The sequence below is a fragment of the Passer montanus genome, unplaced genomic scaffold (assembly GCF_014805655.1).
Source record: "Passer montanus isolate IOZ18808 unplaced genomic scaffold, ASM1480565v1 scaffold12, whole genome shotgun sequence".
NCBI classification, from domain to species: domain Eukaryota; kingdom Metazoa; phylum Chordata; class Aves; order Passeriformes; family Passeridae; genus Passer; species Passer montanus.
In genome coordinates, this window is record NW_024358722.1 from 14,047,417 (window position 1) to 14,067,143 (window position 19,727).

The window sequence follows — 19,727 nt, forward strand, 5'->3', positions numbered from 1 at the left end:
GGGGAGGTTTACTCAGCAACGCTCCCCTCCCCTGTGAGTGTTCCTCCCTCTGCAGGTGCGTGGCAGCTCCTCTAATCGATGTCCTGAGTTGGGGCAGATTACCTGCCCTCCCACCATTCCCTGTCTCACTGCTGTCACCCTGCTCTTGCTCAGATGCTTGCGCTGCACTGCTCAAGTGCCTCTCTGGGAAGTGCTTCTGTCAGCAAAGCAGGGCACAAATATCATCCAGTCTTTAGATGAAGCAGCTTTTCACCAGCATGGGCACTTGGGAGACAGGGGAAAGGCAAACAACAGGTGTACAACTGGTTCCCTGGAATGCCAAACGCAGGGTTTGCAAGCAGGCAGAGATGCAAACCTACAGCACATCTCCTGCTGCCCTCTTGGCTCTGGGTGCTGGATGGGACAAGGCAGGGATGGCACAGCCCAGGAGCTTGGCAATCTATGGGAGCAGCGCTGGCAGCGGGCAGCCACTGTGGCATGGGCTGGAGAGGGAGGGGAGGCCACAAGGCAGCACAGAAGTGGAGGATTTGTGCTAAGGCTCCAGGACTGTCTTAAATCTCCAACATCTGCCAATTTAAGTACAGCTGAATTGCTGGATAATTCTGCTGGTGGCGCTCCTGGGAACACCCAGCCCGAGCAGAACAATTTTGAAGGAAATTACATGAGCTGGGATTTAGTGTTGTCTCTTTAGCTTGTGGAAGAGATAATCTGGCCCATTTAATGTGGAACAAAATTTGCTCTGTTTCACACAGGCGTAAGGAGATAGTTTTGCCTTGAGAAAGCAGCAGTAAATGACTCTGAAGTCCTGCTGTCACTTGTTCACCGAGCTGCTGTAATATGGAGTGGCAAGGGCTGTTTTCCTGGGCCACTTTCTACATATAAGTAACACTCTTCATAAAGAACACCACTTAGTCTTATGACAAAATTCCTCTAGTGTGACACAGAAGAGCACTGACATCATTCTTGAAGGCTGCAGAATTTATGGCACAGTTAATTATTAATTTGGCTGGAATTTGTAAAGTACAAGGGAGTTTTTGTGTTTTTAGGCTATGCTCTCAGTGTGTAAATCTCTCATATGGCTGCCATAATAATATTCCTGCAGCTATGTTGTCACCTATTGTAATTTTTCTGCTAATAAGAAAATTTAAACTAACCAGGAATCCTAAATTTGGAGACTAGTTGTTTATTTCAAATATACTCCAGAGAAATAATAATGCAGTTCTGCTCTGAATTTAATTTAAACAGGAACAGGCAAAACAAATCTCTGCGGAGGGCATTTGACAATAATAAAATATTTCTCCCAGCGGGTGAGCTGGTAGCAATTGTATTGTTGCCATCAAAGCTCACGTTTCAGCAGGTCATTACCATCATAACAAGCCCTTGGACCAACTGGCATGGACATGCAACATTGAGCTCCTGATGGGCACATTATTTCAGACCTTTAACTTCATGGAGAACAAGACAAATACTCCTGGGAGCGGAGGATTATATTTTGAAATTCCTTTCTTTTCTGTTCTGCTTAATAATAAGAGCCTGCGTGTAATCAATCTACCGCCACTTGCTCCTTTATATTAACGGAGATTGTAAGGAGCCAGCTTGGGAATGTGAACACCAGGAGTCAGCGACCCTTAATCTTAACGAAACACTAACGATTAGCATGGCCGGGATGTGGCAGCACAAACACTTTGGGATAAAAATGGCAAAAGCAAATAAATGCATCCATATTCTTTTCCACAGTTACTTGGGGTTTTTTCCCCTTCTCTAATAGCAACCACAAGGAGGAAGTTTGTGATCTGTATGTTAAAGGCAAGGTCATATGGAATCAGCTTTTCATTGCAAGAGAAAACACACTCTGCCTTGTGAGACAGCTAAGGCTGGATAATAAAGGATAGAGTAATTAGCAAAGTGCCATGTGAAATCAGAGACCTACATTACACAAGAGAGATGAAATGCAAAGGAAAGGAAAGGTGCGAGTGAAGAAAGCTGTTAAGGAGAACAAACAAAGGCCATAGAAGAAAATGTAGAAAACAGATGGAAGCTGCCCCATTCTTGAGTTTGGTGCAAGATCCAGGACAGCTAATGTTAAAAATTTTTAAAAGATGCATTTTCTCCTGCAGAAGCCTGTACACACAAAAAAATCTCAGGTGTACACAAAAAAAAATCTCAGGTGCTTAGGGTAGGGTTTTTTCCCACTAGGGTATGACTGGGCAATGCTGCAAGAGGTCACTTAGACAAGTGCTCATAGTATACATTTTTAAGGACAGTATTTCCATTTCTGTTCTCCTTCATAATCTTCCTTTTGGTTTTAGTGGTCTGTTTTTTTATTCATATTTATTCTTTCAGGACTGGCATTGTTAAGAAGCACACATAACTGCACGTGCAATAGCACTGACTATTTTCACTGACTGGCACAGGATTTTCCTGCTGTTTCCTGAGAAAGGATCAGCTGCAGGGACTGCACAAGGACACTTTTAGTTGGTGTTTGCCAGACCTTCTCACTCTGTGAACTCACAAGGTCAAAAAATCCCCTCCAACCAACCAAAGAGCCCAAATGACATCAAGTTAGGCCATTACTTGACTGCAAAGTTCCAGAGAAAATTCACAGCCCCTCACAAACCCTATGCCACGTAGGTGGCCAGCTCAGGGACTGGTGTTCTCCTTTCAGATCAACACCAATGGTTCTGGCTGAGGGCATGGGTGCCAGTGAGGCAGTGAGGGGCAGTGGAGCTGTCAAACAAACACCTCCAGAGACAAAACCCCACTCTTGAACTGGGATGGCTTCTTCTACCTGGAGGTCAGGTGGAGTGGGGAGGGGAAGGGGGATAGAAAGCACACCAGTCAAAACCTGATTTCACTGAGCCATACCCTAATGGGAAGACTCTTGATTTGCCATCTCATTTTAGCCAAGTGGTGTTGTGGTAGCCACAAGCTGGGGCTGCAGCAGTTGAGAGCTACAGCAGGGTGTGTTGTCTGAGCTATGAGTGCCAGTACCCCAAGCCCTTTTTAATTTTCTTTAAAGACTAAGTAGCCATTTTCATAGTTTAGAAAGGCTTGTGATCTTAGCCAAATTCCCCACAGATTCCTACTGAAACATTTCCAATGGATTTCTGTGCCTGTCCTGGCTTTACAGCAGAGACAGCATAGGCAGAAGAAAGAAGAAACAAACCAGAAAAACTGCAGAGACAGAGCCCTAGAAGAGGCTTCAGCTGAGCATTGTATTTTTTCTCCTTTGATGCTCAATTTCTGTTGTATGATGCTTCATGATCCTCTCATGAAAAATGGTACAGAAAGCATGATTTTTTAACTGCATGTGAAAACTTTAGTCAATGATTAGGGTCTAACATATGTTGAGGAAGTCTAGGAGTGCCACTTACAGATTATTTTCCTTTTGTATGTGAAAATTTGTAACACTGCTTTTTTCACTTTTTAAGGTGCACTATTAGGTTTTCTTTTGAAGAGGAACTTTGCAATAATTAAAAACCAGGAAACTAATAAAAAGGGGTGAAACACTAGAAAATGGGGAAAGCCAGCTCTGTCCAAGCATGCTGTGTGTATATGGATGTATGCCTGCGTACACTAAAGCCCAATTCTGATCATCTTTGCAGAATCCAGGCAGAATTCATCTTCCTATTGCCCTGCTGCTCCTTTCACTCACAAAAAGTCCCAAGACAGCGAAAGCACAGACAGCGCTGGTGGAAGGGCAGGGGTGCCTCTTGCTGTGCTGGCACTTGGAGGCTGTGAAGCACAAAGAGCCCTCGGTGCTGCCCCGGCGCTGTGGCTGACACAGCTCCTGTCCCCGAGCAGCCCCTGTGCCATCGGCCAGAACCTCCTGAGGACGGCCAGGAGTGAAGGTGAGAAACATGCTGGTGAACATGACAAAACACTATCAAGATAGGCTAAAAAGCAAGAAAAGCACACATTAGCACTTCTGTGATGGTTCCAGAAGGGTCCACAGGACAGAGGGGCTGAGCCTGAGAGAGGGGGGCTGCAGCCCCTCGCAGGGATGAGCCCAGAGCCCATTCAGGGCCGCTTGGCCCCCGCGCTATTTAACCCCCCTGGATCCTGACAGCTCACACCAGTCTGTGTCACTGTTCTGGGGGCCCTTTACTTCCATTCAGAACACTGGATCAAATAATACAGGTTTTATCTTCATTTATTTTTTATTTTTACTCAGAACACATTAAAGGAGTCTCCTGCAGTAGGAAATGAATGATAGACTCAGTTCTTGATGGAGAAAGCAAAAAACTACTTCTCTATGACATTAATGTGATCTTAAAATAGTGGGAAAGTTTTCTTTGAAGACATTAACAGAGAGGCAATGGTTTTGAGTAATGCAGGTTGATGTGTAGATGCTTTAAGATTAAATAAGTGCTATATAAAGGCCTGTCAGCCTAAATTCTAATGTGCTATGAGACATTTTGCATATTTAAGAGTACGCAAAATGTCTTGTACCACACTGGAATTCATTCTGACAAGGCTTTATATAGCATTTATTTACACTCATATCGTACTTTAAGGGAGAAGTGCAAACGCTGGCTCCGTATTGAATGGAAGTAACAAAAGGCAACACTAATTGTTCTGTTTTCCTCTTCCAAAAAAGAAAACAAAACCAAAAAAATCCCACAACACAAAAAATAAAATAAAAGCAATCAAAAGTGGAAGCTTGTTTAATATTGCTCTACCATCATCCTGAAAGGCATAATAATTTGAGTTACACATCTGAACTGATTGGAGTTACAGAATCATATCTCCTTTTTGCATTTAACAATATATACAATATAAAATAAATACATTTACACAAATGGACATTGGTTGGAGCACACGGTATGATACACATCACAAAAATATACAGCTGATTGCTATACAGATGTGAAGCCCATCTACAGCTATAGACATGTTTGTTTTCATTTGTTGTTTTGTTTCGGTTTTTAACTACTGGCTATTATGCAACTCCTGGATTATTATAAGCAGTTTAATTTTTTTGTCCTTTTGCGATCTTTGCACAATAAGACTGCCATAAAATGTTTTCCTAGGCAGGTAAACAGAGACGCTTAAATAATTAAAATACAATCACCAACACCCATTTTCTCTTCTATAAGAAAAATAGCAGTTTTAATTTTTTATATCTTTTTATGTTATCATTTAAATGCAAAATAGTGGAATAAATACAACAATCTGATCTGATTGAAACAAATGTGTAACTTCTGGGAGTTACACAATCATATTGCTTTAAATAAGAAAAAATTAAAAAATGAAGCAAAAATAGAAATTAAATTGTTATGGCTAAAACATACACCCTTTGAAATTTTCCCAACACTTCACATTAAGTAAGTGGTCTTGAAAGAACTCTTCTCCAGCAAGGTTTAAGATGAACAATATTATAAAGCCCGTGCACTTTTTTTAGCTAAGTTTCAGGTAATGGTTTTACAGTCTTGAGATACTTGTTCTTTTGCAGCTCCAAAAAATTACGGAAAATGAAAACTAAAGTTTGCACCGTGTGCCTTTAACACATCTCCATTTTTTGTGTTTTTTGTATACTTCTAGTTGATTGGCTTTTGACCCTGAAGCCCAAGTTCTTTAATGTGATACAGCAAAAACAATATTTATATTATATATTTATATATATATAGTGTACTTGAACAGTAGCAACTTAAACCCTGCACAAACTTTCTGGAAAATAAACTTTTTTTTTTTGCACTCTTACATATATAAATAATCTTATAGAATCAGCACCTTTTTCCCAGGAGTTGTATTTTTTTTGACATTTTTCAAAAGGGATGTGCCAATTTCTGAACTCCTATCACAGCTATAAATTTCAAGTTATTGACCATCTGAATGAATTGCTAATGATGATTTACCTAGAATCACACTACAGTCACTTCTCTACTGAGAAAACACAATCTACAATATAGTCCCATATAGCTAATGATAGATACACAGTTTTTTTTTCTTTTTCCTAGCATGAGGCCAGAGAGAGCATCGGCCCATTGTTATTTTGTTTAAAGCACACAACGTAGCAATAGTTTTGGAAACTTGTCCGCACCAAAAAAGTTTTGCAACAACACAGAGCAAGTTAATAACAACATCTGAGAGATGATTGAATAAAAGCTATATTTACAGCATTTAAAAATTAGACTTATCTATAATCTTGAAATATTCAAAGTTTTATTTCTAAGCTATACATTGGTATTCTATAATAAACTGTTACAGAAATTATCCCTTGTTTTGAAAATATTATGATTTCAGTGTGTATCTGTTCATAACGAGTATTTGTTTGGAGTTTCGATCTCTTAATTATTACTAGGAAGAACTTTATTACCGGTAAGGAATAGAATATACTACTGTAATCTCCTGAGGAATTGTACATCCAATATTGTCTCTAATTCTACCCTGTGTCTATAAGCACACACCACAAGAATCCAAACACCACAAGAAGAACAAGACAACAGTCTTTGAATGCAACATAAAAATTCAGAAAAGCACAGCAAACATGAAACATTGAAAAGCTGAACTACATTTCTTTTGTTTGTTAGGATTACAATTTTAATTACATCTGTGTACATAGAATAAGGATGTTCACATAGTACAGGGAGCAGCTACTAACACTGGTACATTGGTATAGCATTTGATGGAGGTTATTGTTTATTGGTTATTTAGCGACTGTAGTTTTCTGGGGGCATCTAATCGGTTTATACATTAGATTACACCTCGTAACAGTCTTGAAACTGACTGACTTTCATGCTGTGACAATACTGGTTGAAAAGCACATATACTGGTTTAGCTACTTGTTAAGGATCGCCATTTACAAATGAAAATCTAAATCAATAAATAAGGTACAGAAGTGTTAAATTCTTCAATTTGGTCAGAAGTCTACTACTCTGATTTCTTAATTTTGCAAACGGCAGCATTCGCCTCATTGCCTCTAAGCTACTATTGGTTCATAGGGTTTTTCTGCGTGTGAGGTTACAATTTTGCAAACAGGCAGTAGTATCTTGTTCATTTGCAACTGAAGCAGTTAGAAATCACTCGGCGACCGCGCCCCCGCGCAGTCGCTGTCTCCTAACACCGTTACGGATTGGTATTTGACATGGAGTATTTATATGGTAGACTACTCGGATATACTGCAGGTGTAATCTAATCCTTTGAGTCAGTGAACATTTAGTTATAAACTGGAGCTCATGTTAAGAAACTGGATGTTTTGGACCAGACTGGCACACAACATAAATTGCATCCGTGATAATATGCACCTTCCCTTCGACTATTGCTTTAGTAAGATAAATTCCCACATTAATAAATGGCTGAAAACTGGTAAAGCTGGTACAAAAAAATCTCCATTAGTAAGAAGAAACAAAACATTTAAAAAAATCTTCCTTCAGGATTCATTTGTCCTTCATTATTGTTCATCATTGTTCAAGCCAGCACAAAAATGCAGTATTTCTTTCTCTTTAGTATTGCATGAATGAATAAAGCTTAAACTATTCCCTGAAAAAGTTACATCGTAGCTAACCTAAGAAATATCTGGAAGACTTGAAAAAACAATTAAGGAATCAAATGGCTGTAACTGATCTAGATGGAAAATGCAATGATAAGAAGCAGCCGATGCATCGTCGCTTTAGTCGTCTAATTAGAGACTGCTCCTATGAAATCTAATACTGCATTCAGTCAGTTCATCGTGTTGTACTGTACTGCTAGGTACGGTGCTTCTCTCTTTGATTCCTTTGTCATTGGGGACATTATGGTTCATAATAAGTTCACTGGCATCCATATTATGGATTTCCATCCTTTGGCAGGCCTGGCTTCCATCTCTCTTCAATTAGAGACCTCTTTTAAAAAGTTCAGCAGCAAAGGAAAAACAAAAAGAGGAAAAGGAAAAAAGGAAAGGAAAGAACAGAAAGGAAAAGGGAGAAAAGGAAAAGGAAAAGAAAAAACTGCATCAGAAAGACACAGAAGAAAAAGTTGAAAGCTGCTTCACAGTCTTGCTGCTAAATATCAGTGCAGTCATTTAGTCATTTTTTCCTTAATTAAACACTAAGTTTCTTTGCCATTATTATCCTGTTTACTTTCCCTTTTTTTTTTCTTTTTTTTTTTTTTTAAAACGTGCATGATGGGGAAGCCCATGATGCTTTAGTCAGACCTTGGCCTCCAGCATTTCCAAAAAAAGTTTGTGCATGGGGACTTTGCCTTCCAGTTTGATGTTGTAGAAATGCTGCACAGCCTTGGTGGAGGTTTGTCTCAGAAGCGGGAGAGTCATCAACATCTTGCCTGCACGACGAGGATCTTCCATGTGCTGCCCAGCCTCGTAATCCTGCAGAGCCTCATGTAAGACGTCCTGAAGTTTCTGCACTGCCTCAACATCCTCTATGTGCATTGAGTCTGCAAAACAAAAGAGCAACAGTAGGTTTCAGTCTGGTGTGCCAGGAGTTTGATAACGACACTTTCACTGGTTCTGCCCATCGTCTTTCACAAAGAGGAAAGATAATTACCCATTAATTTCTGTATTGACCTTTAGGAAAGTGTATTGAAATGCTGAGGAACTACAAACGTACAATTAACTCTTGGGTAAGTAATTCTTCTCCTCATCCTTCTCAAACAAGTGAAACAGTCACCCTCGGTGCTCCCCAAACCATCTGTAGGGTTACTGCTTTGAAGGAATGACAGTGCCAAGGGGCTGAAGGAGTGGAAGGCTGCATTCTATCAGGGAAGCAAGGATAAAGCAAGGATGCTCTATTGTGGAAAAGCTCAGCAAAATTCTGTGTCAGGCTGCCCACTAGGAACCCATGGACGTCACCTGACTGTAGGATTAGGACCACTGCACCAAAACAAGGGAAATGCTGGTCTGAAGTGATTTCCTGATAGGTTTAGCAAATTTTTTCTCCCTCAGGCATATTCAGACAGGGAGGCAACACTTAGCATGTTCCTGAACAGCTTTTGTTCGGTGAAGCTAACATCTCCTACAAGGTGTAATCCTTCTCTCCCACCCCCACAGACAGCAGTTTATCTTGTTAGTGTTGGGGTTTTGCATTTTTTATAAAAGACTTAAAGCAAACACCTTGCCCTGCACCTTTGCAGGTGAGATGCCTTGATGGTGTAAGTATTGAGTGACAGGCCTGGGCACACAACACATACCAGGAACTAAACTAAACTGCTTCATGACCTGAAGAGATTAAAGTAATGGAAGTGTGAAATAAAGAGAAAATATCTAACTGAAATAACTGTAAACCCCTCAACTGGATAGATACAGAAAGTGAAGATGTCCCTGAGAACACGCAGTTACTGGACCATGCTGAGATTACTTTGGATGAGCAGCCCTAATTCTCTGACTTTTATGTAGTCATAAATGCCAAAGAAACCCTGATGTGGTCCAAAGTGAGGGGAATGCAAGTAAGGCAAAACAGTTGTGGGTGAAAGAGGCCACCAAACAGCCTCTATCAGCTACCAAACTTGGGATGGTCAACAGACTTACAGAGCCAATGAAGCACCACACGAAAATACAACTGCTGCAAGGGGGTACAAGCACCAGGGACAGGCCAAACTGTGCAACCATTGCTCAAGGTGAAACTGGGACACGGCATAATTAAAGTTCATCCTTCAAAACTTTACTTAGTGTAACACTGCTTTGCATCCTAATTTTTGGGTTTGGAATGAAGCCCCTGTTCACAGACAGAACAACAACTGAGGAGCTGGATGGTGAAGAACCCACTTCCACTATTGTTTCCATGACCTGTAACCAGCAGTCTGATGCTCTGGATCAGTATTTGATAGAGCCGCATGTTTTACCCTGTTGATGATTAAACGTCAACTTTTGCACGTGTTTCAAATATCTGAATTGCATTCAGAGAATTAAGATGCATCTAAGATTAATTTCCTAAAAGCTGACATGCAACTGTTTCCTCAGATAATTAGGCCAGATAGTAAATACCTGTCTCCTTTCAAAGACAAACATGCAAACTGAAACACAAACCCATAAGTAACAGGTTAACAAAAATGTTCCAGCTCTTATTGTCACAACAAATGTGCAAATTGAAAAGGAAAAAAAAAGTTACAGCTCTAAAACAGACAATTATATACAAGTTTGGATCATTTAGCACGTTTTATTGATTCTGATGACAGTTTATCTGTTAATTACACATAATGGAGTCCTATGGGAATTTTATATGTTTAATAATTCTGAGTCTTAGTGAATACATGCTCTAAGAAGCATGCAGCTAAGACATACACCACTGAGATGTGATGCTGCACCTCAAGGTGCACTGTGCTGAAAGCACAGACACAGAAATTTCTCTCTTAGGGATAAAGAAGGCTACAACATTTTGAAAAATATGACAGGCAAATATTACTTCTAGCAAAATTTAGTTCTAATTAATGTGAGGCCATTCCCTGAATCCATACATTTTTGATAGTTTTCTAATATGGTAATTCTATTCAGTAATTCTGTGTCAATAAGAGAAAAGCCCTGAATTCTGTGTCCTACAAACAGATGTAATCAATACAGACATGCTAACACACATATAGATGTGACTGATGTCTTAAGCACAGGGTCCAGCCACCAGGCTTAATTTGGGATGCAATCTCCAAAAACACTGTTGTCTTTACTCCCTAACTCTTTACCAACTCCTTGGATATTCACTGCTGTGCTACAGAACACATGATCTCCTACTCCAAGTAATTTTTTCCATAAACCATGTGCTGTTTGTGCAGAACATACACACCTTTTCCTCCTCTCCCCAGATCCACAGTGCCAAGGACAGATTTGCTGGGAAGCCAAATAGGAGCATTTTATCTTGCAACAAATCCTTGATGAGTCAAAGACTGACTGTTCTCATTACATTTATGGGGTTTTTTTTACACTATGCTGCATAAACAGACAGGTCTTTCTTGAGAATGTGACTGTAAAGGTTTAGTTTTTAACCCTTTACAAAACTGGTCTGGTTTTGCCCAGAATCAGTATTTGTAGCAGTGACCATAAGTTTGCAAATAGGTGGATGGAGTCCAGACTAAACGTATTTTTCTCACAGAGGTGAAACTTGCCTAGGATGTTTAACTCTGCAGTTTGGAGAGCAATTTGGCCTGCAGTGTTAGGAATATCTACACTCTTCATATTTCTTATATTGAAAGTGAGTGAGGAGGGAAAAGAAGAGAACACCCCCCCATAAAAGAATCAACACCTGCCCTCTGACACAGCTACTACATTTCATGCTTTAAAACTCTTTCACTGTGTGAAAAATATCCACACACAAGGGCTCTTACCTCCTCCTTGCAGGGGGGATTGTGTACCATCCCTCTGGTGAACAGGGCAATTATTTACATGGAGAAGTAATAGTACTAAAGCATTTAATGTATTTCTTGCTGTCTTTGAAATTAATTTAATAACTGGAAAGAACGTGCCCAGCCAGCTTGCCTCCCCCAAATGGTGGTTCATGGAGCAGTTCAGGAAACTGTGCCCTGGGGAACAGATTTGGTCACAAGGAATGGGGTAAGAAAAAACAGCACAGAGAGGGGCACTTCCAGTGGTGATTAAGACTTCAAACTGTTCTTTTAAAATGGTGATTTAGCTTGAAAGATTTAAAAATTATGTAATCAAATTACTATGATAATTTAACTCCCCATTTACAGAAAAGATTCAAACTCATTTCAGCTGTACTCATTCTAGGGTCTGCCAATGTTTAAATGCAAACTCAATAAATCTGTGCTATTTAATTAGACCATGATTCAGCTTGCAGATTGCTCAGGAAAATATTAATCTCTACAAAAATCCTTCTTCAAGTTTTAGCCTTGCAGTCTGGAACTTCCACTTTATTCCTGATATTAAACGAATGTAGATCTTAATCCCTCAGGTGTAAGCCTTTGAAAATAAGGAAAATGGTTGAAAATGCTGAATTAGCCAAGGGGAAAAGAGAAGGAAAAAATAAGAGAGAAATCTTTTCAGCAACTACAGACTGGCAGATACAGAAGTGAATTCAGAGCAGGCTAGCTCATTGCTAAATATTGCTCATGTATTGGGATAAACCCAATCCTCAGAGATGTCATAGAGAACCAATATAATTTAAGGAAACACAGACAATTTGTGTGACAGTCTAGAAATAAAGAAAGAATTCCACAAAAAAATATAAAATTGAATTTAAGTGAGTTTGAATATTCTTCGTATACTATGAAAAACCTTTTTGTTTATGGGTTGGTTTGGAGGTTTTTTAAGTGGTTTTGCAGCCAGTTTGAGTAATTAACAATTACAACATCCCACACAGGTAATATCCAGAGGAAACCTACAGCCAGATGTAACACACTTAAAAACCAGTGCCTGTATAAATAATGAAATTAAAAAGGGTAATTTCAAAGTGTCATTTGAAAGACAGCAGAATTTGACAGTAAATGCCTTGCAAAAACATGATCCCAGGCTGGTGAAACTGAAGACAGACAAACACAAGACTTGTTGCTACAGTTGCTGAGTACATGAGATTTCCCTGGCAGGAAGAAGTTCCTGATCAAAGCTGCCATGGGAGAGAGTGAGATCAACAAATGAGGACAGGGACTCATTGAGCTCTGCTTGGAGAATCTCATTCTATCCTTGCAAATGCCTTCTTTCACCATCACAATTTGGGAAAATAGAATTGTACCTCTTCTGATCAGTTGATTGATCAGATCGTTGCACAGAAATAGGAGAAAACTAGAGTTCTCATTCAAGAAAAACACCACAAGGTCCAGACAGAAACTCAGATTACAATCTACCTCATTTAAAATTCAAGCTTCATCTCAAATGCAGCAAACAAACATCCAGCCACCCAGGAATCAATTAGAACACATCACAAAGGAGGACAACTAACTACAAACTGGAAAGCACCTGAACTAAGGGCAAGGAAACCTCTCAAAACCCTGCTTTGAGGAAAGTTAAAGGCTGGCATCTATATATTTTGTATATAACATCACTCAGAAGTGGAAGAAAACCAGAGGTCTTAAGTGAAGTGTTTCTTCATGTCAGAAAATTCAGACAGCAAAAAGAAAATAGGACAGTGAATCAAGCAGCAGGGAGCATGCAGCACTGAATACACATGTTAAGATGCTGGCAAACCACATTGGAGAAGTAGACACCGGTAAATACTTGAAATACAGCAACTGCTGTGATGTTTCTGATTCCATACAGCTGAGCAGTTCACAAACTCAGTCTGGAGAAATCCCTTTAGAAAGCTGTAGGATCCTGGAAGAACTGGATGAGATCAAGATTAAGAACAAAAAGCAAAATGGTTTTGCTTTATGTAAGGATGAAAAAAATCCTTATCTGTGTTATGTCTCAAATGAAAGAGATTTTTATCCAGACTGTACTGCTACTCCAAAAATCCCACAAAACTCACTGCAGTGTTTATTAATGGGTGAGTTGTTCTCAGAACTACAGAATCCCTTCCTCTCCCCCTGAAACACATGCCAGATTTGCATAAGGACACAAAGTGCTTGCCCACATTGTGTTTCTGTACATTTTTATGAGAAACACAACACAGTGACATTTTGAAAAGCGTACTGCTTAAGACAGAAGCAACCCATGGAAATGGCCAATCACAAATCAAACCAGGTTCTTGGTTTCCTCATTCAACAAGGATTCCTGTCCTTTTTCCATCCAGAACTGAAGTTACCACAGACACTTACTTTGAACTTCCCTGTGTTGGGTAAACAAATATGCTTCATTTTGACCTGCCTGTTTTTCCTGAGCAGAACTTTTTTGCTGGGATCTGCATGGTTAGGCTAAGAGACAAGCACAAAGGCAAACAGAATATTCCCTGACAACAGAATATGGCAAAAAGGGTCTGACATCTGGAATATTCTATTGGAAATGGACACTTCAATCGGAAGAGATGCTGAAAATGAAAGAGGAATAAATTAAAAATTCCTTGTCCATAGGAATTACAGGCAGTGAAAACTGAAAACAAAGGCTTGTGTGATTGATTTTAGTGACTGAGGCCTTAGTCTGGATTGTCCAGGTTTGGCCTACTTTTCAGAAGAGACAAAAACTGAAGCCTCAACACAGTTTTTAAAACACAGTAAGAAATGAAGGCATAGTAAGAAAAGGAATTACTTCATAGAATGGGGACTTTGTTTCAGGGGCTAACTGGATTAGCAGTGAACTAAAACCATTGGCACAAGGAAGTTAAAACATAGTAAACCAGCATTTTCTCTTTCATTCCTGAAATGGCTTACTTTCCACAAGGAGAGGTAGTGAGGGCAATAAACACAGAAATATTTGCTGCAAAGCAGAACAAACAGCACACTATGAACTGGCTCAAGACCCTACACTATAAGGCTAATAAAAGCCTGGAAAAAAGGGAACTCAAATGATACAGCTGGGGGTGAGACACCAACTAAAAAAAATGTTGAATGAAGATTTCCAAGTACTTTTTATTCACTATAAGATGTAAGAAATTGCCACAATTACCACTGAGGGCAACTAAGTTTGGCCTCGTTTCTTGCCCTTTGTGACTCTCATGCTATGACTAACATGTAAATACTGCCTGCTTACTCCCTAACTAAGTGAGGAATAGGTTCGAGTTACTCAGTTACTATGAGTAGCTTCCAGAAAAAAAGAAAAAAAAATTATGATTAACCACTGATTAAACTTTAATTAACCACTGATCAACTCAGTTGCCATTTCCTAATGCCAGCATTAAGCAACTGGTAACAGAGTTATATATTTTCCCTAAGAATTGCAGGTATCATCTATTTGATGACATGAAAATGGAATATGAAATAAACTGTTTGCAAGCAACATGAAAACTGTGACTATGGTGCTGACTTCCTTTTCTAAAAATTTGTTTCTGTGGTGTACTATTCTCTATACAAAACTACATAAAAGAGTTAAGACCTTGCTATTTATATTTGTCAAAATAAAGACTGGTAACAAACCCTTAACACACAGCTAAGTGTGTCTGTGTATATATACATCTGTATATTTGTCCAGTCAAGATACAAGATGACTGTAGAAAACAAAATGAAAAATATTATTAGAAATGGAATACAGCATGTTGTGACATGCACTGGGAATAAAGATGATGTCCTGTGGAGTAAGTGATTTACTGGGCTCTACCAATTAATTTCTATTATGATAATATCATATAATGGTGATAGCCTAGTGCTCTGAGTGTAATGTGTCTGGAAAGCTAAAAAACTTGTAAGGACTTATTAGTTTTTTAACAGGATGAGATGATAGTGTAACTTTACTGGCACCAATATTGTTCTGCACTTCATTATACTAAAATACACAAGTTACTTTTTGGTTCACATGCCTTCTGTACTGAAAAAGACCAGAAATGTAAGGGTGAGCACAAGTCCTCTTCTCCTTCTCGTGGTACATGCTACACAGACAGTATTAGGATTTAAGATTAAATTTTCAATAGTGCACAAGGCTGTACATCTAAGTGCCTAGCATCCACATTTGGGTCAGGTTTTTCAAGATGCCAGCAGCCTATTAAGCAGATACACAGAGATCAGACTGTCAAATGCACTGACGTATTCTGACATTCCAGTTCCTTAGGTCTTAGACAGGATTGGAGCTTCTCTTATAACTCTGGTCTCAGTTGTGACTCCTAAGCTCTTCTGCAACATTTGGCCTGGAGGCCCAATTTAGTCCTTACTGATTTGGCAATTTCAAAAAGCTGCTCACCTGCGACTCCCTGTTTAGTATTACCCTAATCAATATATGGGAACATGCACGGGAGCACGGAAGAGATGAGCAGCTCATCTTTTCCGTGCCGGAACATTCCCGTGCACGTGCCTGCACTTGTGTACACTTCAAGCATATTTTGTAAATATTTCACCTTCCCTTACACACGAGGAAGTAATTGGTACATGCATGTTTTGGAAACCATTCAAAGTTGATTTTCTGCGTGGGTAAACAAAGTGCTCATTGGTGCCAGCTCGCCTCATTTGGGCGGTGTGAGGCAGAACATGGGGCAGTCGCCTCCCATAGCTTCCAGGTACCTCCTGGCTTTTGTGTACAGAAGGCAGGGAAAGAAGAGAGGAACTCGTGACACCAGCAGGACAAGGACAATGACAAGGAAAGAGTGACTTCTCTTAAGTGTGAAGGCTGTGTTAATTACTATCAAATCAATGCAGATGCTCAAATCTAACCTGATAAATTCCATATTTACATATTAAATGTAACTGTTGAAATCATGCCTGTACAGACTTAACGTACACAACTGAAATGTCTATACATTTCAGTATTGTGCTCTTATATGTGTATTTAAACTCCCCAAGTCTATTTGCACTCAGTTTAAAATGAGTGACAATCTACAACGTAGCCACATCTTGCATTTCTGGAAATTTATGGAAGTTGGTGTGGCATTGCCAGCCCTGCACAGGGAACATTTGATAGTGTCTGTCAGAGAATCTCCCTGAAAAACTGCTACTCCTCCCCAGCTTTTAGGGACCAAATGGCAGGATTATCTCACATCCAGCACTGCACAAATGCGCTCTGTAGACCTAAAGAAAAGCATGTGTTTCAATGCTCACGCTACTGAGATTTTTTGGCCAAAACAAAGCTTGTGTTATTTATTCAGACAAAATACAATCAATATGAAGACAATCTACAATTTCTTTTTCCTGCCTCCAAACACCAGCAGGGAAAGTACTATGACACTGTATCATAAATCACTAACACAGATACGAAGCTGTAAAACCATCTTTGTCAACTGTTTACAGTAGAGTCAACCTGGGAATCTTTCTAGACAGTGTGGATATGGCAAAAATATCTGAAACGCCCAAGATTTCTTATTTTACTCTCCACAGCTATAAAAAGGCTAATATATTTTAAACTGAAAAAATAAACAGTGGAAGAAAGCAGAAGTAGCAATAAAAATATATTAAAATGTGAATTGCTACTGGTTGATTTTCTAATGGCATTTTGGTTTTTTTATATAGCTACATTTTCATTAACCAAGTTTCTAGTTACATGAAAATAAACTGTTCTACTTTAGTCTATTAAAAAAAAAGACAAGAAGATTTAATCCAACTTAAATTTTATTTTAATTTTAACAATATTTGTAAACTGAAACACTAAGGGCCTGATATCCACTGATGGGCTGTAATTCTGCAGGTGCTATTTTACACCTACAGATTACTGTAGCTGCAGCTGGTAGAAGTTAGGTATCTGCTGCATGCACAACCTGAGGCTGAAACGCTGAATGTCAGCATCTGAAACACTGTTGAAGGGGCAGTGGAATGGCTGGGCTAGTTTTTAACTCCTCCTTGCAACAGTTTCATTTTAAGACAGCAATTTTATCTCTTTGAAGACGACGGAAGGAAAGGTTTTCACTTCAATGTGCCCTGAATTTTAGTATGCTGAACTGTATTTATCTCTGACATTATCCTGGTTGTAATTCCCAGCGAAGTTAATGAAGCTACAGATGATTTTGATACACTCTATGCACAGTGTATGACTAAACTTTTTTTTGGCAGCAGTTATCTTTTATTATTACTTAAACACTGCATATCTTTCTTTTTTTTTTGGGTGGGGGGGAAAAGTGGGAGTGGTATTTAACTTTATATCTGTCTATGCTAGCCTCATCCTTTTTGTCAAGTAAACTGCAGAAGTATTTCTAATTCAGTCTTTGAATTACAAAATTTAAATAAATACAAAAGCCCTTCTCCATTTAGAGTCCTAATTGCAGATAACTTTCTTGCTCTGATCATTAAGCATGACCAATTTTGAGAAATAACCTTCCTGGAGCTGCAAAGCATCCTCAAGTGTCTATTTACAATGGTTCAAAATTATAAATAGATCTTCAATTAAGAATAATTTTGATCTTTGAGAGGCATTTCAGTATTTTGTTAAATCTGGAATAAGATAATATTCTAAAATTAAGGGCAGAGTTAGTGGGGTGGAGAATATTTTACAAAGAAACTAATAAGCATTTTGGCTTTGCATGTTTTTGAATTATATTTCTAATTAAAAATGCAGAGTGCTAAATCACATTACAAAGATAAATAGGAAAGTACAACTTCATTGTTGAAAACAATTTCCCTCCTATCAATCTGAGGATTCATGCATCAATATTGTAGATGAACTGTTAATTACAAAATCAATTAAAAAATTATTTCTAAAAACAGTCACGCGTCCTGGCTCTCAGGGGGGCAATTTGGGCAGAAGGTCTCATCTCACTAGGACCGCGCCAAATCACAAGTCGTCATCCACAAGTAAGCAAAAGCAATCTGGTTTTTCATTTTTCAGCGCGGCTGAGCCCAGCCTGAGATTGATCGTCACATATGGCCCCAGAAAACAAACTGTCAATACCTTGAATGCTGCAGAATTTGAACAAATAGCCGTCCGCCCATTCAAGCCACTCATTGCATCCCATTTAACAGATTTTATTGACAGTTTCCTTCTTGTAATTAAAGGGAAAACTACTGGCCAGCAACCAAGATAAAGTTCAAAGATAGGGTCAAAACAAAAGCAGATGGAGGGGCACGGTGTGACTGTCAATGGAACATAGCATCAGAGCATGTTATTGACACACAGGTATCTAATGATCGGCACGTCATTAAAGAGGGATCTATCGTGAACTTTATGCAAATGCTAAAAGGGACTTAAGACCACAATAAAGCATTAAGGAGACACAAAAAGAAAAACAACAAAGCACAAATGATTTTTACTTATCTGACAGTATTCACTGGTTCAGCACTTTTAAATTCAAATGCAGAAAAAAAAATCTTTCTGAGATTTTTTTAACTCTTGCTGCACAGGTAATAATTTTTTTGCAGAAGCACTCTCATGAATGCACAGGATCCGTAAGGTAAGGTGTGGTCCTTGTGAGATTCAACATGGATTTCCTCCCTCCTGCCATATCCTGAATTTAGTCTATCAAATTAATCAGTAGCTCCCTTTAAAGAGAAAATATGTAGCATATTCTCCAGCATCCTTTCTTTTGTTTTAATTGCAATGATTAGACTTGTCTGCATTACGAAATGGATTTAGGAGAACAATACCTATTTTCATTTGAAGGGACCTCTGCCTGTAAAGTACTCTCCAAATAATACAGTGGAATATTCTCCACTCCCTTAGGAATATATTCCACAATTACTTTGAACCAGAAAGTTGTTCTTAGTTTGAACTGCTTTATTTGTTGCCTTTTAGATGTAAAATCTGATTAGCAATTTCTTATTCTAAAATCCTGTTTTAAACCAGCCCACAGAAAATATTAAGAAAGAGGAAGGAAGGAAGGAAGGAAGGAAGGAAGGAAGGAAGGAAGGAAGGAAGGAAGGAAGGAAGGAAGGGAAAGAAAGAAAGATTAAAAATGTAGCAACTGTCATGCCATTCTGCCAACCTGAATTAGCAAGTGCTATAGCTTTGAGGGTGACAAATTCTTCTTTCTCCAGCTTCATGCTCTTGTATTTCTTTACCAGCTGCAGTATGGCATTGTTAAGGTCAAGAAGGCCTGCCAATTTGGACTGGTCTTCATCCATAATATAATCTTCAGCATATACAAGCTCATCCTCAAAAGAAAGTGACCGGTATACAACACCGAGAATCAAGATCTCCATCCAAGCACTCTGCAGAAGGCTCATCTGGTCAGCTAGAGACAAAGTGGAGAATCCTGAATATGAAAAAAATAAAAATACAGGAAAAATATTAAGCACATTTGGAAATCTGATCCTCTTTTTTTGATTTATTTTTATACACATAGTGACAAAACATGCACGTATTCTATTATTCTCCCTTTTGCTTTTGTGTTCCCCGCACCATCCTACTA

General features: G+C 38.9%; 1 protein-coding gene across 22 annotated transcripts in view; it reads right to left on the bottom strand.

The window, feature by feature from the left end:
* Positions 1 to 4,137: 4,137 nt before the first annotated feature.
* The window catches only part of ESRRG (estrogen related receptor gamma), a 389,280-nt gene continuing 373,690 nt past the window's right edge, over positions 4,138 to 19,727 (bottom strand). For all 22 annotated transcript variants that reach the window (XM_039697940.1, XM_039697957.1, XM_039697941.1 and 19 more), the window contains 2 exons: positions 19,302 to 19,571; positions 4,138 to 8,373 (listed from right to left, as the gene is read on the bottom strand). In XM_039697940.1, coding sequence (XP_039553874.1) covers positions 8,129 to 8,373; positions 19,302 to 19,571 — 515 coding nt within the window. In that variant the 3' untranslated portion in view covers positions 4,138 to 8,128. The remainder of the gene's footprint in view (positions 8,374 to 19,301; positions 19,572 to 19,727) is intronic.